Source organism: Rana temporaria, chromosome 1, assembly GCF_905171775.1.
Source record: "Rana temporaria chromosome 1, aRanTem1.1, whole genome shotgun sequence".
Taxonomy (NCBI): domain Eukaryota; kingdom Metazoa; phylum Chordata; class Amphibia; order Anura; family Ranidae; genus Rana; species Rana temporaria.
The window spans coordinates 85,325,591-85,349,478 of record NC_053489.1 but is presented as its reverse complement, the minus strand read 5'-3'; the positions used below and the strand labels follow the sequence as shown (position 1 = coordinate 85,349,478).

General features: G+C 44.6%; 1 protein-coding gene across 1 annotated transcript in view; it reads left to right on the top strand.

The window, feature by feature from the left end:
* Nucleotides 1-22,133, top strand: part of LOC120928796 — a 28,783-nt gene extending 6,650 nt beyond the window's left edge. The window contains exons 2-5 of the mRNA XM_040339806.1: nt 7,912-8,060; nt 9,982-10,150; nt 16,340-16,475; nt 21,753-22,133. Coding sequence (XP_040195740.1) covers nt 7,912-8,060; nt 9,982-10,150; nt 16,340-16,475; nt 21,753-22,035 — 737 coding nt within the window. The 3' untranslated portion in view covers nt 22,036-22,133. The remainder of the gene's footprint in view (nt 1-7,911; nt 8,061-9,981; nt 10,151-16,339; nt 16,476-21,752) is intronic.
* The last annotated feature ends 1,755 nt before the right edge of the window (nt 22,134-23,888 follow it).

Here is a 23,888-nt window from a genome sequence, read left to right as displayed (position 1 = left end):
AAAGCCATCGTCCCTCTGCAAAAAAGCCGCCACGAAACTGCTCTCTCCTTCCTGGGGGGGTTGCCACTAAGGAGCATTGCGCTCCAAGCCTCTCTCTGAGAGAAGCGGGAACCGCGCCACCGGAGCGTGGGCGTTTCCTTACAGGGCAACCCGGAAGTGACGCATCAGCGTGGAGAGCAGTGTGGAGCGGTGGGGGTCGGCGGCGGATAAACCCTAAAACAGGTACTGGCAAGCCAAGGACCCAGCCAACCTCCTCATGATGGAAGAGGAGTGGAAGGCTAATGTGACTGCAGGCAGATCCAGGTCGGGGTGTGGTGAGTACTAATCCCCCTTGGAAAGGGAGGAGGAAAGGGAGTGAGAGCTCCTGGCTTTCAGGGGTCTGGGATCCCGGAGCCAGCCAGAACAGGCTGGAGTTTACCTCTAAACACCCTTTCCCCTCCCCAGTACAAACCTGCAGTCCTAGGGGAGGACAGAGTAAAGTGTATATATCTTGTCTTTAATCTCCCCAGCGGAGCCCAGGAGACCCAAATAAACTAATCTCCTGCCGCTACAGGGCATAGCTCCTCTAAAAATAAATGTGTGGGTACTGTAAGGATAAATGCCCACCCAAAGCCCTTTTGCTAAGAATACATTAATAACTTAGAAGAGGGGGCTCCTGCAATAATAAGGTATATCTCACCTATGCAGACGGAAAGGCCAGCAACAGTCAAAACTTTCCGTGAAGCCACCAGGCAGCCAGTAACTTAAGGTCTGACATAGAGGAGCTTATCCCTAGAGAGGACACATCCTCCCAGGAAGGCTTTGTCTGAATGGGATCTAGTGCCCTTCCCCCGCTTTCACAGTCATTCCCTCTAATCCAGTAAAGGAAACTAAGGAAGACAGGGAGGATAAGGGGGAGCCGAGCAGAATAGGGTGCCCCATTCACCCTAGTGGATCTGGGGGGACTTCTGCAGGGAAAATCGGCCTCTGAGGACCTTATAGAAATCCCTATAATAATTTCATATAAGGGCCTGAGCAAGGCTCAATTCAGGGTGGTGGTTTTCCACTCCATTAATCCCTAAAGGATTAGAGCCAACTGCCATGAACCTGACAGCTTACAAGGGTGCTGTTAGAGGTTTTTAGCCCCGCAAAAACCTACCTCCTAAACTCTTAAAGGGGGTGGACAGGGCACTCATAGGGGACATCTTAAATGTATATATATTACCCTTGAGGAGGTTGCTTATTAGTGGCAACATCTTCCCAAGTTCCAACCTATCATCTCCTCCTTACACTGCTACTATATCTATCAGTGTATAAGAGTTAATCAAAAACCTCTTGTGGCTTAGGCAACAAAACCACTCAGGGCTGTATGAGAAGCAGAAAATGTGAGCCTAAAACCCTTAATTAAGAGTTTTTTCTCTGCAAACCTCTATGCTAAAGCTATAAGAATTAGCCTGTATTTAGTATGAAGCCCTACAGGTGTCTGATTGCCTCCAGCCTAAGATTGTGATCACCTCTGCATTAGAGATCTAATTGATCGCTGGGTCTGTGCTCGTTAAGACCTTAAAGGCCTGGACTCGCTCCCACCTGTGTGTATGGATCAGCTACACCTACTCAGACTTATGCATGGTAGAATAGCAGCTACCACTGTTGTGGTATGATTACACACCTCAGACTTCCATTATTGGAACTACCATATTCCTCCACTGAGGGAAGGATTAGTATCTGGAGTCTAGGCTTTGCCTAGGATAGATTGTTGACCTGACCGCATCAGAAATGCTATCCTATGGCTCACTAGAAATGCATAATGTTGATTATGTAATGGCACACAGTTGCTTACCAAACGCATAACATTGAAATGTTGGTAACACTTCTATTATATAACCATACACCATTGCTATTCAGAAATGCTCAACATAGTTTACTGATAGTAATATTTCTGTGGGTTATGCGACTTTACAAGGTTGCTAGTCAGAAACGCACAACATTGGAAGTTTATCTTGTGTCTTTTCTGTTATATAAATATCCTAGGGTTCATCAGAAATGCATAATATTGACTATGTAATGTTACACTACTGCTTATCAGAAACACATGTCTTTGAGTGACTGATAGCGACATTTCTGCTGGTTATATGACTGTACAATTTTGCTAATCAAGATAACGCACAATATTGTATTGGATATTTATGTAGGTTAAGTGACCGTACACGGTGGCTATTCAGATATGCACTGAATTAAGCTTTCAGTTGCTAGTGACATTTCTGTTGATTAGATGACCCTACAAGGTTGCATTAAGTAATACATTAAATGGTCAGCAACATTCTGTTGGTCATATAACTGTACAAGTTTCTAATCAAAAAATGCATAACATTGTATTGCTGGGAATGACACTTCTGTGGATTCAGTAACTGTATACTGTTGCTATTCAGAAACGCACAGCGTTGGGCGTCTGGCTAGTGACTTTTCTGTTGAGTTGCCGACAACATTCTGTGGTATAGCTGTGCAGGTTCTCTAATCAAAAAATACACAGCATTACTGGCAGAAACGCACAGCATTGAGTTTTTACTAAGTGACATTTCTGCCGGGTATATGACGGGGTTGTCTTGTTAAACAGAAATGCACAATGTTATTGTTGGTAACGTTTCTGTCTTATGTCCTATACCCTGTTAATGATTTGAAGTGTGTTGGTGCCACTCTCTGGTCATGACTGCAGGTGGTCTAGCACCAGCAATACACAGTTGGGGGCACATATGTCTTTTTTTGTGGTCATACTGGCTATGCTACTGCATTTTCGTGACCATCAAAAATACGCAAGAGGTGTTAGTAATTTTTCTATTGGTTATAGGACCGTACTGCGGTCGGTATCAGGAATACACAACACTGAAGCTGTCCTTGTCCTCCTGTTTTTGAACCTATTACCTTAGTTTGCTGTACATCAGAAAAACACAGCATTGGAAGGTGCCCGTGTCTTCTGTGTTTAATTACTCAGAAAAACACCATAATTGCTATTGTCCTTTCAGTTGGATGAAGGACCCTAACCTATTAAGCATCAGAAGCTCACATTGGAGCATCTGTCCTTTCCCTTTGCTTAGGTTACATGGTATCTTATTACATATTAGAAATACACAACATTCTAAGTTTGATTTGTGTCTTCTATGTCCTACAGGTGACTGTATATCAGAAAATATAACAGTGAAGGCTGGGTGTGTCTTCCTGTTTTTATGTTCCATATTAAACCTAAGCTGGCTACCCTTCAGAAATTCAAGATTTATGACCTGTATATCTGTGATATTAATTATATATCTGTCACTTTATTTCAGACCTTATTTTCCATACACATGGAAGGAACAGGATTTCTGATGGCAAAAGATTCAGTCCTTTACATCTAGGCATGCCAGAGACATGCCCTAGACCGGAACCCAGTAGGGTTATAGGACACTAGAAAAAGGTCATAAAATCACCTATCATGGTTATAAAAAAGAGGGGTTACGCTGTTAGGTATTGGTTGCTTGAGGATACAACATCAGAGCTTATCTGACTAGTTCACCCAATCCGATAAATTTACAGCTCGGTATGTATCCTTCAGGTCACCCCATTGGACGAACTGGAGGTGACTAACCAATATTCGTTTCTTACTCCTACTATAGAACTAACCCTTATGGTAGGGATCTACTTAACTTGGCACTCTCTGGTGCCTGGAGTAGATTATGCACTCAGACGCCGTGTATTTACAAAATATTGTATTTTGTTGGCGTGCGGCACTCACGTAATTTGCCCTGAGAGTGTAGGGCGAATTGTGCCTGCGGGTTGTGCACAGGGGTGCTGTAGAGAGTTGCTTCCCCTGATACCTTTTGTTTTATATGCCAAAAAATGCAGTGGTTACTCGCAGTTCTTACCAGGCTCATTCATGCATAGTTTAACGCATCTGCCAGCAGGACTATAAGGAGCTGGGGGATATAGAACAGATTCACATCTGACATGTCACCATTCAGATGGGAAGAGAACCAGAAGTTGGAAATGACCAGGGGAAGATTGGACTTACTTGCCAACAGGCTTGCATAGCAGCCGTTTTTTGACCTGTCTAGCAGTGTGCGTTGGAGACAGGGGGTTGGTCGGCACAAGTGGGCGGGCGCATGAGTGAGCCACGCCAAGACATCCTGTGGACCTGACACTGACCAGTAGGTGTCCTCTCTATAGAGGCACATGCATTCTGATGAATGGAGAAGGGCAGGTGAACTGAAGGGGAACCACCCTTCCTTGAAGGTGCAGGAACACACCAAACGCCCTACTTGGGTACATACCTGCCCGGTCATTTGAGTCCAGGGAATAAGCTTTCCATAATCTAGTATCCCTGAGTGGGTTGACTTCCTTGTCTTACCATGACTATGGCGGATAAGAAGGGGACCCACAAGGATTGTCCGTCAGGAGAACCTTTTTTTTTTCTAAACCATTCTCCTGAACAGACTACTGGCTTGAAACCAGATGTTTTCTTTTTTGGTCGATCAGAGTAGTTCCTTGTGCCACAGAACAAATCTCTGATTAAACTTTGTGATGGTCCTATGCAGCAATTGCAGACATTATTGACCACGATGGCTAGAACATGGGCACAGCCAATCCTTCTATCTTAAAAAAATTCACAGGCTCTCAGATCTTTCTTTGAGAGCACATGCCACCTAGGTCCTGCATCCGAAAAGGAGACAGGGACATAGGTGGAGCGGACCTGCAGGTCAATTACATGACCCAGCTAAGATACCTTCATCACACACTAGGTAGTGGAGGTGGTGAAACAGAGTCAGACTCTGACGTTTAGCAGAAAGACCTTGCAGGCAAGGGTCCCACCCTAAAGTAGGCCTGAGTTTCTTTAATATTCTCTCTGGTGTGCCGTCCTGGAAGGCGTAGGAGAAAACCTACGTTAGATCTACCGGTAACGGTATTTCTACGAGCCTTCCAGGACGGCAGGCCTACTACCCACCCTATGTAAAGAAAGGTAAGCTATATGCTAAATGGTAAGTACCGATGGGGTGCCCCTTGTGAACCAGTTCAAGATTACTTTATTAAATACTGAGGAGCAAGGGGGTGGGTGGGAACTTATAACAAACTTGTCAATTGATTGTGTTTCCTGTGGGAGGAGCCCTTATCTCTCTGGTGTGCCGTCCTGGAAGGCTCGTAGAAATACCGTTACCGGTAGATCTAATGTAGGTTTTCACCCGTCATGCTACATGAGGCTCCCAATGTAGGACCGTTTGTAGGACAAGTGTGAACCCAGCCTGAGAGAGTGAGAGCGATAACACCAAATTTAACACACCTGCTCCCCATTCACACCTGAGACCTTGTAACACTAACGAGTCGCATTACACCGGGGAGGGAAAATGGCAAATTCAGCCCAATTTGGGCATTTTCACTTAGGGGTGTACTCACTTTTGTTGCCAGTGGTTTAGACATTAATGGCTGTGTGTTGAGTTATTTTGAGGGGACAGCAAATTGACACTGTTATACAAGCTGCACACTCACTACTTTACATTGTAGCAAAGTGTCATTTCTTCAGTGTTAACACAAAATTCTCCTGCGCTTTGGTGTTTTTGCTAAAGGGCAGAGTAGTCCAATCTTAAGGCAAAGTCTAGAATCTTGCAGCCCTCCTCAGAACCATGGGTATTCATGCAACTACATGAACTACTGCACATTTACGTCGGCAGAATGGCACGGCTAGGCACAGGCACGTACCTGTACGTCCCCTTTAAGTGCCCAGCCGTTGTGGGGGGGGGGCCCCGCGACCCGGTCCGAAGCTCCGTGACCGCGGCCGTGGGAGCCGTGGACCCAATCGCTGCCGGTGTCCCGCGATCGGTCACAGGAGCTGAAGAACGGGGAGAGGTGTGTGTGTAAACACACCTTCCCCGTTCTTCACAGTGGCAGCTTTATTGATCGTATGTTCCCTGATATAGGGAAACACGATCAATGATGTCACACGTCCAGCCCCGCCCCCCTACAGTTAGAAACACATATGAGGTCACACATAACCACTAGGGGGCGCTGTAGGGGTTAACTCCTAAACTTCAATTGTAATTTTCACAGTAAACAATGCATTTTTATAGAATTTTTTTGCTGTGAAAATGACAATGGTCCCAAAAATGTGTCAAAATTATCCAAAGTGTCCACCATAATGTCGCAGTCACGAAAAAAATCGCTGATTACCGCCATTAGTAGTAAAAAAAAAAATATTAATAAAAATGCTATAAAACTATCTCCTATTTTGCAACGCTATAAATTTTGCGCAAACCAATCGTTAAACGCTTATTGCGATTTTTTTTTTTTTTACCAAAAATATGTAGAAGAATACATATCGGCCTAAGCTGAGAAAAAAAATGTATATCTTTTTGGGGGTATTTATTATAGCAAAAAGTAAAAAATATTGTTTTTTTTTTTCAAAATTGTCGCTCTATTTTTGTTTATAGCGCAAAAAATAAAAACTGCAGAGGTGATCAAATACCACCAAAAGAAAGCACTATTTGTGGGATAAAAAGGACGCCAATTTTGTTTGGGAGCCACATCGCACGCCCGCGCAATTGTCAGTTAAAGCGACGCAGTGCCGAATTGCAAAAACTGGCCAGGTCCTTTTACCTGCATAAAGGTCCGGGTCTTAAGTGGTTAAATAAAATAAAATCAGACTGGTTCTGATGGCTAGATAAGCGTTCATTCAAGCTCCTTTTGTGAGTCAGACTATTGCTTTTATTTTATCTAATAAAACCTTTTTATGTGGTAATGCACTAGGTCAGTGCGCCCTCCGTTTTCTTTCTTTTCTTTTTGTATTACTTCAGTGTTGAACCATAAAAAGATATAATAAAATATTTACAAAAATGTGAGTGGTGTACCCACTTTGTGAGATACTGTATATCGAAAATGAAATCTTTATTATTTTTTGGCAATAACATGGTGTGGGCAGATTTCTGTGTCACGCCCCTCTAGCCTGTGCCTTAGAATAAGAGGGTGGTGAAGCCTCCATTCATCTACATGTAATATACCACCCCAATTGTGTTTAGCTGGTTATGGGGCATGGAGGAGGAGGGAGTGTGATGTCATTTACCACTGTGTATAAGCCCACATGTGTGACTCCAATCACATGGGCTACTCAGATGTGATAGAGAGGAAATGCTCAGCATAGAAACTCACTGAAAACTGAGCATGTGCAGAGTTGCCACCACAGCAGCAAAATACCTAGCTGAATTGGGGACATGGACAGAAGTTGGGGATAAAAAGCAGCTGGATTACCCAGGTTTTATACAGAATTTTCCTTTTATACCTGAGACAGAGCTAATTTAACCCAACAAAGTAAATATCAGGATGGTTTGATTTTTATTGACCAGCAGCCCTGACATAAGAGTGTACTTTAAAAAATAAAAAAAGGTCAATGGGAGTTAAGGGGTTAAAGGGGTTGTAAAAGTACAATTTGTTTTCCTAAATAGCTTCCTTTACCTTAGTGCAGTCCTCCTTCACTTACCTCATCCTTCCATTTTGCTTTTGAATGTCCGTATTTCTTTGGACTACAGGAGAGTCAGGACGCCCACTAACACACAGCTCCGTTCTCTATCTGCAACATAGAGAGCGTCCTGACTCTCCTGTAGCCCAAGGGAGGGGGCAAGCACGACACTCCACCCCAGGGAGAAAGCCTCACATTACTGTGTGGAGTTACAGGCAGAAGAACAGGAAGTGAGGATTTCTCAGAAGAAATAATGACATTTAAAAGCAAAATGGAAGGATGAGGTAAGTGAAGGAGGACTGCACTAAGGTAAAGGAAGCTATTTAGGAAAGAAAATTGTACCTTTACAACCCCTTTAAGCAGGCTACTGTTTGGATCTCTGTGATAAATATACCTGCACTTTGTTCATTATAATAGTCTTACTTACTGTACGTATTTTGTGTATGTATATTGCATTTTAGTGGGTTCTGCTGGAAGAAAAGACATCCACAGTGGCATTCTTCAGCATTACCGCAAACTCATTGTGAAGCACCTTTCTCTCACCTCTCCAGTCTATAGGAGGCTTAAGGAAAATGGGATCTTAACAACTGATCAGATAGGTTTATTGGAGGTAAGGACATTCAACCATTATATGCACGTTAAAATGTTTGTCTCATGTGGTATCTGATTTATTCTGCTGTTTCCCTCTGTTTCAGTCTTTCTCATCCTTTTTTGTTTTACCCTAGAGCAGTGATGGCGAACCTTGGCACCCCAGATGTTTTGGAACTACATTTACCATGATTCTCATGCACTCTGCGGTGTACTAGAGCATCATGGGAAATGTAGTTCCAAAACATCTGGGATGCCAAGGTCCGATTTTACTGCCTTAGAGGAACCCTTAAAATGATTTTCAGGTCACGGAGAACTCCTGCTAAAACTTAGTCCTTAGTGGTCAGCAGGTAGCATGCCCCTTTTTACATTGGTGGCTAGTGGCAAGAATGCTCTTTTTTCATGGGTAGTCAGAATTCCACCATTATAGACAGCTAAAAAGATCATTGGTGTCATCTAACTGGCCTTGCCAAGTGGCAATGGCCCCAGAATTAAGCAGGCACCATCAAATCAGTGGTAAATAATCCACAGCTCAAAAATCCCCTAGTAACCTTTATGCCGCGTACACACGGTCGTTTTTTGTGATGGAAAAAAAAACTACATTTTTAAAAACATCATTTAAAATGACCGTGTGTGGGGAAAACGTTGTTTTATGACTTCTGAAAAACGAAAAAAAAAAAAATTCGAGCATGCTTCAATTTTTTGTGTCATAAAAAATGACCGTGTGTAGGCTAAAACGACGTTTAAAACAACGTTTTTAAACCCGTGCATGCTCAGAAGCAAGTTATGACGCGAGCTTGAATGGAACAGAGTGCCGCCGTACGTGCTGAACGTAACCGCGCTTTGCTAGAGCATTTTGAAAAAACGATGGTGTGTAGGCAACGTAGTTTTTTTAAATGAAATTTGAAAAACGTAATTTTTTTCATGAGAAAAAATTACGTTTTTTTTTTCATCACAAAAAACGACCGCGGCATTAGAAACATGTTTGTCAATGGCTGCATTAGAAGAAAGAATCCAATTAGGTCCAGGCAAAATGTACTATATACAGTATTGCAATAAGGCATGACTATAGGGGTACAGAGGGTACAAACGCAGAACTAATCAACCATGTTGATACATCCTGTGAAGAATAGAGTTCCAGTTTTGTCTAGAGCATAGGTGTGCGCAGCCCAAAGCTCCAACACATACGCGTTTGACATATTTACCGGCCTCTTTCCCACTCTCCATCCTGAAACAATGGGAGGAAGGCAGAGCCAGGGAGCACACAGGGGGCCCTAGGCAACAGAAAGAAGAGAAAAGGGAACAAGAGGGGTGGCAGGGGTGGCATATATTGGTACCGATTCCCTGTATTTTCCTCCTGTGGCAGTTGAATGTCGATGAGAGGGAGAGGAGGAGAAGCCTACTTTCAGCTGCTGCAGGAGGAAAATATAGATTGGTTCCACTAAATTCCACCCCTGCCGCTTTTCCTGCCCAGATTCTGAGGGTTGGCAAGGAGGGATTGCAGTTTACCTGTCACCTGCCCACCATTAACGGGTTGCCAACCCCAGGATTAAGGTGTGCCCTGGCACACCCCTTGCGCACGCCTATGGTGTAGAGTTTTTTTTCCCTCAATAAGTTATATCTAGTGGGCTTTTTAGGTTTAAAGTTTTATCCATCTACAACAAAAATGACAAAACCAAGTAGATGCAACAACCTTCTTCTTCAGTTAAAACACACTCCCTAACTTAATGGAAAAAGTATGAACCAAAACACATCAGGTCTTAAAATAGTGTTAACCTCATTGTATACCTTCTACTGTATAATGGTGATGGCTAGCTTGAGGGGCACTTTAGTTGGTAGCAGTTGTATAAATAAATCTACACTTAATACAAGTAAATTCCATTTCATTGTCAGCAATGTTGCATGCGCATTCTTACAATAAATATAATATTTTTAAAATGCAGCTAGAAGACTCTCCAGAGCAGAAGATTTCCAAACTAATTGATGTACTGAAAAGAGCAGACCACCACGTTTTTACAACGTTCTGTGCTATACTGCACGAGACCGATCACCATCACCTAGCCCAGATCCTTCAAAAGGCAATAATCAACAAAACCCATGAGTTACCTGAAGGTGAGGTTTTTGCATTTTGCATAAAATGTGTATTATTGGTTCCCTCCACCACAAATGTGATTCTCAAAGTAGTGGGGTAAATAATATTTAACCACTTAAGGACCGAGCCTCTTTCTGAGATTTGGTGTTTACAAGTTAAAAACATACACAGTAAAACCTTGGATTGCGAGCATAATTTGTTCCGGAAGAATGCTTGTAATCCAAAGCACTTGTATATCAAAGTGAAATTTCCCATAAGAAGTAATGGAAACTCGAATGATTCGTTCCGCAACCATTTATTCATAGGTCCCTCAGTTTATAGTCCATATAAAAAGATTATAGCAATGTGGTTGTGTAACCATAAAATGCCCATCCACAAGGGGATTAGGAGCAAAACCCAGCAGGAGCTACAGAGTATAGAAAAGAAGAGAGGCGCCTCTAAGTGTAGCAATATGGTTACATTTATTAACCACTTAAGCCCCGGACCATTTTTTTGCTAAATGCCCAGGCCAGGTTTTGCGATTCGGCACTGCGTCGCTTTAACAGACAATTGCGCGGTCGTGAGACGTGGCTCCCAAACAAAATTGGCGTCCTTTTTTCCCCACAAATAGAGCTTTCTTTTGGTGGTATTTGATCACCTCTGCGGTTTTTATTTTTTGCGCTATAAACAAAGATAAAGCGACAATTTTGAAAAAAATGCAATATTTTTTACTTTTTGCTATAATAAATATCCCCCAAAAACATATATAAAACTTTTTTTTTTCCTCAGTTTAGGCCGATACGTTACGATTCTACCTATTTTTGGTTAAAAAAATCGCAATAAGCGTTTATCGATTGGTTTGCGCAAAATTTATAGTGTTTACAAAATAGGGGATAGTTTTATTGCATTTTTATTAATTATTTTGTTTTTACTACTAATGGCGGCGATCAGCGATTTTTTTCGTGACTGCGACATTATGGCGGACACTTCGGACAATTTTGACACATTTTTGGGACCATTGTCATTTTCACAGCAAAAAATGCATTTAAATTGCATTGTTTATTGTGAAAATGACAGTTGCAGTTTGGGAGATAACCACAGGGGGCGCTGTAGGAGTTGGGGTTCACCTAGTGTGTGTTTCCAACTGTAGGGGGGTGTGGCTGTAGGACTGACGTCATCGATCGAGTCTCCCTATAAAAGGGATCACTTGATCGATGCAGCGCCATAGTGAAGCACGGGGAAGCCGTGTTTACATACGGCTCTCCCTGTTCTTCAGCTCCAGGGAGCGATCGCGACGGAGCGGCTATAAACGAATAGCCGCCCTTTCGTCCCGGATCGCTCCCCGCGGGAATCCGACCGCCGCATGTAGCGGGGGGGGGGGGGTACCGATCGGACCCCCGACCCGCGGACAGGCGGGGACGTACATGTACGCCCATCTGCCTGTATGTGCCATTCTGTGGACGTACATATACATGCGGCGGTCGGCAAGTGGTTAAAGGTACAACATTGAGCAACTCACATTGTTGATGATTAAAAGAGACACATCTAAGTATGCAGGCATCCGGGGTAAAGCAGTCTGGAATGGTGACTGGGAAGACTACCCTGCTGTAGAGTGATCTGAAAGTGAGGCTTGAACCGCTTGTGGAGCGCAGCGTGGAAGGGATGACGTCAATGGCAGTGAAGAGGGTGGTCTACTCTATGTGGACATCTCTGCATACTTAGATGTGCCTCTTTTAATCATTAACCATGTGAGTTTCTAAATGTTGTACCTTCATTAAATGTAACCATATTGCTACATTTAGAGGCGCCTCTCTCCTGTTTTATACTCAGTTGTGACAGGACGCTACTCTTATATCAAGACATTGCTTGTATATAAAGTCAAAATGTATTTAAAAATTTTGCTTGTCTTGCAAAACGCTCTCAAACCAAGTTGGTCTCAAACCAAGGTTTTACTGTATACATATATTTTTTTATAACACCATAGAGAATAAAATGGCGGTTGTTGCAATACTTTTTTTCACACCGTATTTGCACAGCGGTCTTACAAGCGCACTTTTTTGGGGGAAAAAAACATTTTTTTTAATAAAAAAAATAGGACATCAGTAAAATTAGCCCAAATTTTTTTTATATTGTGAAAGATAATGTTACGCCGAGTAAATTGATACCCAACATGTCACGCTTCAAAGTTGCGCCTGCTTGTGGAATGGTGACAAACCTTTACCCTTATAAATCTTCATAGGAGATGTTTAAAAAAAATCTACATGTTGCATGTTCTGAGTAACAGAGGAGGTCTAGGGCTAGAATTATTGCTCTCGCTCTACCGATCGCGGAGATGCCTCACATGTGTGGTTTGAACACCGTTTTCATATGCGGGCGCTACTCACGTATGTGTTCACTTCTGAACGAGAGCTCAGCAGGACGGGGTGCATTTAAAAAAGAAAAAAAATCGTATTTATTTTATCTTTTATTTTACATGTTTACACTGTCACTTTTATTCCTATTACAATGAATGTAAACATCCTCTGTAATAGAAAAAAAGCATGACCGGTCCTCCTAAATATGAGATCTGAGGTCAAAAAGGTCAAGTGGAAAATTGTCCGCTGAACAGTTGCATTGAATTAGATGCAACTGCTGCTCTGGCATTTTGGCAGCAGACGGTTCGTCCATCCTCACAGTATAAGGTGAATGGAGAAATCTGTAATGCCGCGTACACACAACCGTTTTTCATGACGATAAAAATGCAATTTTTTAAATTGGTCGTGAAAAATGGTCGTGTGTATGCTCCAGAGCATTTTTCTCGACGAGAAAAATGGCTGAATTTTTTTTAGAACCTGCTCTATTTTTTCTCGTCGTTTTTCACGCCGTTCTTTTTCACGTTGTGATAAACGGTCGTGTGTATGCTGAAACGAGGGGGGAAAAAAACGTGCATGCTCAGAAGCAAGTTATGAGATGGGGAAATTGGCAAAAGCAGCCCAAAGGGTGGCGCTATTCGAATGGAGCTTCCCCTTTATAGTGCCGTTGTACGTCACACGCTTTGCTCGAGCATTTTTTTTCACATGGGTAGGTATCACATGGGTAGGTACAGAGCATGATGGGACTGTGAGGCCTATATAGGTCCGATGCAAGGCGCGCATCCGTCATTTCAGCGAGGAGGACCGGCGAGTCAACATCGGGAGAAGAGAAGTGAAGAACATGACGTCACAGCGCGGAAGAAGACGTACAGCACGGAAGAAGGGACCGGACTGCGAGACGAAGAACCGGGGTGCGACGAGTCAACAGCGGAGAGCGGCGAGACCCCCCGGATAGCGGAGAAGACCCGTCGGGATAGCGGAAGAAGAAGAGCCCCGCCGAAGACGCCGGAGGAAACCCGCCGGGGGGGTGGGGGCTTTTTTAAAAGCCACCCCCCCCCGGCGGTGGAAGAGAACCAGACGGCGGCCCCCACCCACCCGAAGACGTCAAAGAAGAAGCCTCCCCTGGTAAAAGAGCTAATAAAGAAGACAGGGGAGGCCCCTCCGGAGCAGAAAAATAAAATATTTTAATACACTGTGTGGTTTATTTGTGTTTTTACCACTTTTCTTGCAGGTGAATGGGTAGGGGTACGATGTACCCCATACTCATTCACTTAGGGTGGGGGGCCGGTATCTGGGGGCCCCCTTATTAAAGGGGGCTCCCAGATTCCGATAAGCCTCCCGCCCGCATACCCCGACAACCAACGGCCAGGGTTGTCGGGAAGGGGCCCTGTCCTCATCAACATGGGGACAGGGTGCTCTGAGGTGGGGGGGCCGCAGTGCGCCCCCCTGCCCCAGAGCACCCAACCCCCCCATGTTGAGGGCATGCAGCCTGGTACGGCTCAGGAGGGGGGGGGGGGGGGGGGCGCTCGCTCGTCCCCACTCCCTTCCTGGCTGGCCGGGTAGCGTGCTTTGGATACGGGTCTGGTATGGATTGTAGGGGGACCCCCTACGCCGTTTTTTCGGCGTAGGGGGGCTCTCCTTACAACCCATAACAGACCTAAGGGCCCGGTATGCTCCTGAGGGGGGACCCATGCCGGATTTTTATTTAAAATCCGGCGGGGACTTCCCCCTCAGGATTCATAACAAACGCCGCACACGTGTAGAATTGGCGGGAATCCAAGTCGGATCTCCCGTCGCTTCTATGACGCGCTTGCTGGGATGTGCTGTCACTATTCCAGTGAGTGCGATGTCGGCGAGATCTCGGCACCACGTCGCCGAGTATCAGCGCGACGCTGTCGTGCTAAAAGCACAATATCACAAACACCTACTGTATATGCAAGGCAGGCTTGAGAGGAATCACGACAAATCACTTTGAGAAAAACGTTGTTTTTTTGCATGACATGAATAACGGTCGTGTGTACGCAGCATTAGACTTTTTTTGTTGAGCCCATTCTACAGTATGTGCATGGCCAGTATTAGTCTGAGGGTAGAGAAGTCTGAGAGAGGCAATTTACCCACTGTAGAGTATGTATGTGTTGTATTTACATGGCTGTGTTAGGACCTTGGGGTGGAACAGGAAGTAGGAAGTTATGAAGTGAAACTAGAAGAAATAGGTTGCCATGTGGCTCTCTGTTTGCTGGAATAAACAAGCTCTTCACAAGGTTCATCCGACTATTCATCATTGCTTCTACAAAATCTACACCCACTAAATTGTGTCATTATACCTGCTTTTGTTGACTAAAAGAATAGACAAATGATTGCCTTAGCAGATTGGTTCTAGGCATAGGTGTGCGCAGGCTATTGCATTAGGGTGTGCACCCCAAAGCTCAAACACACCTATGTGTGTTGATATATATATATATATATATATATATATTGGCACACAGAGCGATAATGCACAGGGTGATTAGGGTGTGCCCAGGCCTATGGTCCTAGGTTGGAAGACCTGTGTAGCGCTACCCCGAAGGAGCCACTGGTTGTTGTTGGGATCGGCATATTAAGTTACCTTTCAGTGTTGTCTAGGGGTGTAGCTGATGAGTAGAGTAGTGAGCGAATGTCCAGTCAATGAATAAAGGTTTTCAAATGCTTTATTTCCAGGCCCAACATGGCCAACATCAAATAGGGAGAAAAGGTTGATGAAGCAAGAGAGAACTTTGCGGTATCGGGCCTGGATATGAACCGAGCAATCCTGCTCTCAGTAGTATCAATTGCAGTTCATCGCCACTCTAGCCAGAGTGGGTGAAGTGCCCCCGGACAGACTCCCTCCACAAGCCTGGCAGCCGAAGTGTCACTTTAGATTGCTGGGAGGAACAAGCCTCTGCCACAGACCCGGCTCTAGGGCCTCTGCCACAGGCCTATTACTTTGAATGAGCTAAATAGACGAATTGAGCGAATCCTCCCAGTAGATTTAAGCATAGGTCACCGGATGACAGCAATAGTGTACCTGTCAGCATTCCGCTCACCAGATCCCCGATGGTTCGTTCAAGCCCTGTTGGACTACCTGCCTCCGGATTCTCCTCAAGCCGACCCCCCAATCGAGCGGCACCCAGCCTGGGATCCTTTCAATAGAACTGGGGACCCAGTAAGTCACTGGGGCCCCTCTCAGGAACATGGAACTCTGCGTAGAATGCGACCCCGGCCTGGTAGGCCATCGCCGGGGTCCGTTGGATTCGCACACCCTAAAGGTGGGTGCCGCACCTGGAACCTGCGAAGGACCAAGGAAAATGGTGTCTGCCACAGATATACTCCTCCCCAGCATGCTCCACGAGGGAAAACTCCTCTAATTGGCTGCTGGGGAAAAGTGGCTTTGCCAGAACCCCTCTAGTGCCACCTGTCACCCAGGGGTGGAAACGACACCCCTGGAGTGCAGACTGACCTACAGGACAGTTCAGGAATGACAGCAGCCCAAATTTAACAAATTGCGAATGAGAGCAAAATAATTCTCCCATTCCCCACTAACTTTAGCGTAGTGCCCATACTGAAAGTAAGAGGGCGCTACACCTGGAATACAGATAAAGTACACTAACCACCAAGTAAGATGAACAAAACTGTGCAGGAGCTGCAACAACAAGGACCTGGGTGAATTGCCTATACAGATAGAGTACCAGTCTGGGTTATGTTATTATACACAGAAAATGTGTATAAAATGCAATGTAGGTGGCCATGGCCTGTTAGTCATACTTACTGCTATAGTAGGTGTACTAATGTTGAGGTTCTCTGTGTTTTAGAACTGTCTTCTATAACATTTATTATTTTTTGTATTTATGTACTGTTTTCCAGTTATGCCTGTACCTCAAAATAAGCAACTAGTGAATGAAGCAATATTACTACACCAGGAATACGACAGGACAATCAAGCAGGAAAATGAACAGCTTAGAAAGAAAATTAAAAGGATGAAAAACAAATACATGAGCAAGTAAGTGGTTGTACTTATTAGCTGTCTTTGCCAGGGCTCTGTTTATCATATTCATAACGTGTTTCTTTATCATCACATTTCATTTACAAAGAACATTTTCAATTGCATTTTTTAGTATTGGTCTTTTGGATATTGGTGTGGAAATGGGGGGGGGGGGGGGTGTTCTAGAATATTCATAGGGCTAAATGTCCCAAATATGGAAGATAACTTAAATTGGATGTAAACCCTCACATATATCCAGTGAAGTGAACAGCCTCAAATGATACACAGGGATGAAACAAATCCTCCTACATAAGTTTTACATGTATATCTGCTGTCTTCACCTTTATATACTGTTTAGAAAGTGCACATCCTGTTTGATTTTTTACTTCCTCATTCAGCAGTAGGAGTGGATTATTGCTAGACACTGTGAGACAGCTGATTGGAGGAAAGGCATACACCCCTCCCCACATACGCAGACTGTGCCTGTGAATATGTGGAAATAAATACTGCGCAGGTCTAAACAATCATAAATAGTGTGACACCTCACTTAAAGTGAAATAAAAACAACAAAAGTGAAAAACAATAAAAAGGCTGCTGCAGCTCATATGTCAGATAAACATAAAATACAAATAAAAAATGGTAGAAGCTGCGCTGCAATATGAGGAAATCAACATAACAATCAAATTATGATGTATGCTGTGCACACAAGTCACTAGTGCAATCTAAAATAAACAAGTGAAAAGTGCAGAGTCCATATGAATGGATGTATTACAGAGAAAATCAAGATGACAGAAAGTTCTCCGAATGTGTGAAAGGTATCCAGATAATATCCTGTGAATCTGTATAGCAGATAAAGGTATCCTCCACCGTTAAATCCTAGCTGCTTACCAGAACGATAAGTTAATCAAGCATGTAGCCAAGCATGTAACCACAAAAGCCAGATCCAGGATTCCAGGGTATATTTTCACCTTATCTCAGTTTCACATATCAGACCATTCTTTCTCCATAGTAAGACCCAAAAGAGAAAAGGCTGACATAGCGTAATACCGTAATAAAAAAGTTTTTAATGATAAAAGTAATGCACTTACAGTTATGCAGTTAAAATAGTGCGTGTATTGTAATAGCCGGCCGGCTCTACTGTCCACTCGTCCTTCCGGGGTGCCCCTGGAAGAAGTCATTGTTGTGACGAAACGGCGTAGGGAGGAGCGGCGTGCTGACGTCACTACGAATTGTACCGCGCTGTCTCCCCCTCTCTATCTCTCCTCTCCCCCTCCTCCCCTCTCTATCTCTTCTCTCCCCCTCCTCCCCTCTATCTCTCCTCTCCCCTCCCTATCTCTCCTCTCCCCCTCATCCCCTCTCTATCTCTCCTCCTCCCCTCTCTCTCTCCCCCTCTCTATCCCATCTCTCTCCCCCACCCCTCTCTGACACAACCCCTACCCCTCCTCTCTTCCCCCTATCTCCCCCATCTCTCTCATCTCCCCCTCCACATCTTTCTCTCTCTCTCTCCTCTCCCCTCTCCTCCCTCTTTCTTCCCCTCCAATCCCTCTCACTCTCTCCCTCTCCTCTCTCTTCTCCCCCTTTCTCTCCCATCTCTTTCTCTCCTCCCCTATTTTGCCCCCACACTAGTTCCCCTATTTTGCTCCCCTACTCTCTCACATCTTTTCCTACTTCCCTCTTTCTCTCCTCTCACTTCTTCTTTTTCACTCACCTCTTTCACCCCTTTTGCTATCCCCCATCTCTTTCTCCCCCATCTCCCTCTCTTGACAGGAAAGAGGGTGAGCGGAGGTAGGCCAAGTTGCTGCACCATGGCCCTCTCGGTGGTACTTGCCCCTTGGGCCAAAAGTTGCCAGTCAGACTCCGATTTCATTTTTCTCTATACTAGTTTTCCCTTTCCTGACACTGCAGTACAAAGAAATTCAGCACCAGGTGCTGTTCTGTATTCAGGTTCGCTGGCTATAATAAATGCATTGGGTGTGTCCACAGCAGGCATGGGGCATGGGTTTAGGAAAATAGAGGATGGATCTACGGCCTTTATTAGGTAATGTGAAATGTAGGAATAACAGAGAGCTGTCTAGGAAGTGACAATCACTATACAGAGGGAGCTTGTGTTGCGGTGCATGTCCTGGTGTGATATGATCCAATGACATTCTGGAATGCTTGAGGACTGGCCATGAGTGAATTGCCAACAGTTCATTGTACAGTGCAATGTATTAATTTTTATTTCTTGAATTATATTACCCATTGTCTAAGTTTTGCCTAAGCAAGGCCTCACAAAGCCTAGAGCCACTTCTGCTTCTATCACCTGTCTGGGACAGCTTGTCAAAAGTGCTAAGGCTGATAACAGATAAATGGAGCAGGACAAAGCTACGGGACACAGGGCTTTAAAGCGGTAGTTCACCCTCCTTCACCTCATTATTCCATTACTTTCGGCATCGTAGCGCGAGCTACGGTATGCCGGTCTTAAATTTTTAATCCCCGTACTCACTGTGCTATCGATGATTGAAGAATCCGACTCCCGCGGGGAATGGGCGTGCCTATGGAGAGGGAGGATGATTGACGGCCGGCTCTGGCACGTCACGCTCCCCGAAGACAGCCGGAGTAGGTCTCGGCTATTCACAGCGCCTGCGCACAGGCTATGCGCAGGCGCCGTGAATAGCCAAGCCTATTTCGGCTATTTCCGGAGAAGCGTGACGTGCCAGGGCCGGCCGTCAATCACCTTCTCTCACCATAGGAACGCCCATTCCCCGGATTCTTCAATCATCGATAGCACAGTGAGTACGGGGATTAAAAATTTAGGACCGGCATACCGTAGCTCGCGCTACGATGCCGAAAGTAATGGTCTAATAAAAAAAAACATTTTTTTTTTTTTTTAACAGGGTGAACCCCCGCTTTAAAGAGAGATTAAAAAAAAACACTACAGATATATGTGCCCAGCTCAAATTTCATGAATCGGGTTTATATCCACTTTAGGTGGGGTCTGAGTATTGCCTGAGGCCCCGTACACACGACCGAGTTTCTCGGCAGAATTCAGCCAGAAACTCGATCGGAGCCTAATTTTGCCGAGGAAACTGGTCGTGTATACACTTTTGGCCGAGGAAACCGACGAGGAACTCGTCGAGCCAAATAGAGAACATGTTCTCTATTTCCTCGTTAGTCAATGGGGAAACTTGGCTCGCCGAGATCCTCGGCGGCTTCACAAGGAACTTGACGAGCAAAACTATGTGTTTTGCCCGTCGAGTTTCTCGGACGTGTGTACGGGGCCTGACACTTTTCCATACACAGCTGTCTAGAGTAGCTTTTCTCAACCAAGGTTCCTTCAGAGGCAGATTTACCTTTAACCTGATGGTGCCCTCATAGGCGCCAACATCGCTCAGCAGAGGTGTAAGACTAGTCAAGCCTCCTTTTGTCTCAGGAAAATAACCACTGGCATCAATGATCTTTTTATGTGTAAGTGAGACATTCTCTTCATTGACCACAAATGTAGAACATTCATTCATTCATTCATTCTACCACCCACCAATGTAAGGGGTAATCTTCTATTCATCGACTGTTACTGACCTTAAAGCGGTGGTTCACCCTCCTTCACATCATTAGACCATTACATTCGGCATCGTAGCGCGAGCTACGGTATGCCGGTCTTAAATTTTTAATCCCCGTACTCACTGTGCTATCGCTCATTGAAGAATCCGACTCCCGCGGGGAATGGGCGTGCCTATGGAGAGGGAGGATGATTGACGGCCGGCTCTGGCACGTCACGCTCCCCGAAGACAGCCGGAGTAGGTCTCGGCTATTCACGGCGCGTGCGCACAGGCTATGCGCAGGCGCCGTGAATAGCCAAGCCTATTTCGGCTATTTCCGGAGAAGCGTGACGTGCCAGGGCCGGCCGTCAATCACCTTCTCTCACCATAGGAACGCCCATTCCCCGGAATCTTCAATGAGCCATAGCACAGTGAGTACGGGGATAAAAAATGTAAGACCGGCATACCGTAGCTCGCGCTACGATGCCGAATGTAATGGTCTAATAAAAAAAAAACATTTTTTTTTTTTTTTAACAGGGTGAACCCCCGCTTTAAATGTATCTTTATTTATTTGGGCAAACGAAAATTCATAACACATTATAACATATAGCAATGAGTAAAGGCCCCTTACACACGGGGTGGGCTCCGTTGGAGTCTGCCTGCTCAGCAGGGAATCTGTCTCCTGATCCCCGCTAAGCCTGCAAGTGGCTGGTCCGTGTCTGCTCCACTTATGCAGAGTGGACACAGAAACAGCCCGCTCTCCTCTATGGGCGATCAAATGTAAACAGACCGCCAGTCTGATTACACCCATCTGCCATCCAATCCACCATCATGGTTGTTCAGAGTGGCTAAGCACACATTGAAGTAGTAATGCAAAGCTACAACTGCAAACAGTTTGTTCTGTTGAAAAACAACAGAAACCCAACAATCTTGAAAGATTTCTTAAGGCCCTTTCACACGGGCAGAGCGATGTCGGTTTCTTTCTCGGGCAGACCCGATTGGACCCTCAAGTCTTCTCGGTGGAGTGGTGTCTGTCAACAGAAACACATGTCCGCCGACATCCTATCAGATCCTGTCCGCTAAAAACAGATGGATGGGGATCCATTCACACTTCCTACAACTCTGTAACAGAAAGGTATGGGAAACAGAGCTGCAGGCAGTGTGTATAGGAGCCTGAAATTGCACCCATGGTCCACTAATCACGGGTGCAATGATCTGCAGGCTCATGTGAAAAGAATAAATGCACATTTTTGCCCAGGCTCTGCAGCCGTTGTCAGCAATCTCTCCTCCTTACTGAAGCTGGCACTGGTGAGATCAAGTGACAGGGCCAGATTGACCTCAGAATAGGTAAGTATACACATCCTTCCTTTACAGGATGGTTACAAAAGGCTTAGAATAGGGGTAGGTTTAAAGTATAGTTAGTATTTGACTGGAGTTCTACTTTAAAATAAAAAAAAAAGCAGCTCTGCAGATTCGCCTCCCCTCCTCTGGTTAAATGACACCCAGGGCATTCATTCCACTTCCTCTAAGATCAGGACATCAAGCCTAACCCCCCCCCCCCCCCTTTCCTGCCCTGGACTCAAATAATTTACATTCTGCCCATCGTGGGAGGAAGAGAAGGGCAAAGAGGACCCATGACATCATGAAACCTGGCCGAGGATGCTTTAAAATAAAAATAAAAAAGGGAATATATACTGATTTCTTCTTTCTTTTTTTTTTTTCTTCATGGTGGGGGAGATTGCCCTTTCATAATGTCTGTATAACTGTGTCTTGACAGCTTGAAGGAACTTGAAGAGAAAATCACTATAGCGAAATGGGAGAGTGACCTTGCCATCAGAGAGAGAAATATCCTATGTAATGAAAACGAAGCTCTGCAGAACCTAAACACTGAACTCCAGGCCTTAGTAAGACGACTACAAGAAACTATCTTTGAGTCAGATCTAAAGGACCACAGGACTCTTCGCCCCAAAGTAATGGACCTTGGCTTTAGCTTGGATTACTTACAGGAAAAATCCAGGAAATTTTACACACATACGCACTTGGGTCTTGTATACAGGTGACATCATGTTCAGTGCTGGATTTATATAACTCAACCCAGTAGCTACATAAGAACTATATATCAGCATGTCCATTAAAGGGGTTGTAAAGCTTTTAAAAAAAAAAAACATTTTTATTAAAAAACATACCATACTTACCTCCACTGTGCAGTTCATTTTGCACATAGTGGCCCCGATCCTTGTCTTCTGGGGTCCCTCGACGGGTGTCTCGGCTCCTCCACCCAAGAGCTAACCCCCCTCTGGGAAGTGCTCTGCCAATGGGGTTAGCTTGCGAGCGCGCTCCCGTGTGATACAGTCGGCGACCATATCCGCCGAATGTATCACTCGGCCCGCATCATTGATTTGATTGACAGCAGCGGGAGCCAATGGCTGCGCTGCTATCAATCATCCAATGAAGAGCCCACAAGATCTGGGGAAAAGCAATGCGGGTTTGCGCCCACAGAGATTCGGGTCTCAGGTAAGTAAAACAGGGGCTCAGGGGGGGGGCCGAAGAGTACATAGGATGCATTAAGGTGAAAAAACACGAAGCTTTACTCACAACTCTTTACAGTACATGTCCTCTTTTTGCTTGTGATATTGTGAAACAGAATATTTATATTCTAACAAATAAATAATCGCTTATTGCACCACTTGTTATCTTTCTGCCATCCCTTAAATGACTATATGCACCATTCTCTAAGGCATGGACGGATGTACAGCAAGTCAAGGGTGTACAGAAATTCAAACCTGAAAGTAAATGACATTAAACAATAACCTTATTCTATATATTATCTATACACAGCCGCTACCCGCCCTGTAATCTATTTTTCATTAAATAATTTCTTACTGTGATTAATGTCCTCCATGTGCTCCTCTCCCTTTGCCATTTTGGAAGCAATCAAGAAAGGATGGCTATGCTCCTATATACAGTGGGACCATGAAGAATAAACATAGACACCCTCTAATAGGAAGAAGGTATTTTTGAGTTAAGAATACATCATTGAATCGTTTTTTTTCTTAAGTTTAGTGTCATCTTATGCTTTAACTAGAAGAACCTCTTCACACAGGTAACCTCTACTGAGAGAAACATGTAGGCTGCAATTTGTGGCATCCTTTCAAAAACAAGTATGTAGATCAGGGATATGCAATTAGCGGCCCTCCAGCTGTTGCAAAACTACAAGTCCCATCATGCCTCTGACTCTGGTGTCATGCTTGTGGCTGTCAGAGTCTTGCTATGCCTCATGGCAATTGTAGTTCTGCAACAGCTGGAAGTCCGCTAATTGCATATCTCCGATGTAGATCATGAGTTCTGTGTTTAACCCGTTGCTGCCTGGCCTATGGTCAAGTAACGACGGGGCTGGCCTCTCCTCAATCTGGGTTGATGTCATATGGCGTCCTACCAGATCGTGCTTCGTGCATTCCCGCAGGGCTATGGTGCGACGTGATCTGTCACTGGCTGTATCCACAGAACACATCCGATGACTGATCACTGTACCAGCCCACTGCCGTCACCATGTGACTTCTGTAACCAATAACAGCAGGTCACATGACAGTTCTAAACAATGGATGGCTTCCTTTCAAGCCATCCATTGTGTACAATTGTGTTGTGTTGCTAGCTGGGATTGATCACAGTGATCACATGGTACAGACTGGGCTAATTACAGCCCATCTGTGCCATGTGATCAGTTGTGGCCAATTACAGCTAATCAAACAAACTGAATGAATCAATTTCAGTAAAATGCTTGCATTTGCAATAAAATTAATTGTTGTAAGCAAACATAATGTGTACAAATAAATCAAAAATAACAATTACTTACTCAGAGTAGTACAATGTTGCTATGGTAACATTATATTTCAAGTGTCTTAAAAAAAAATAT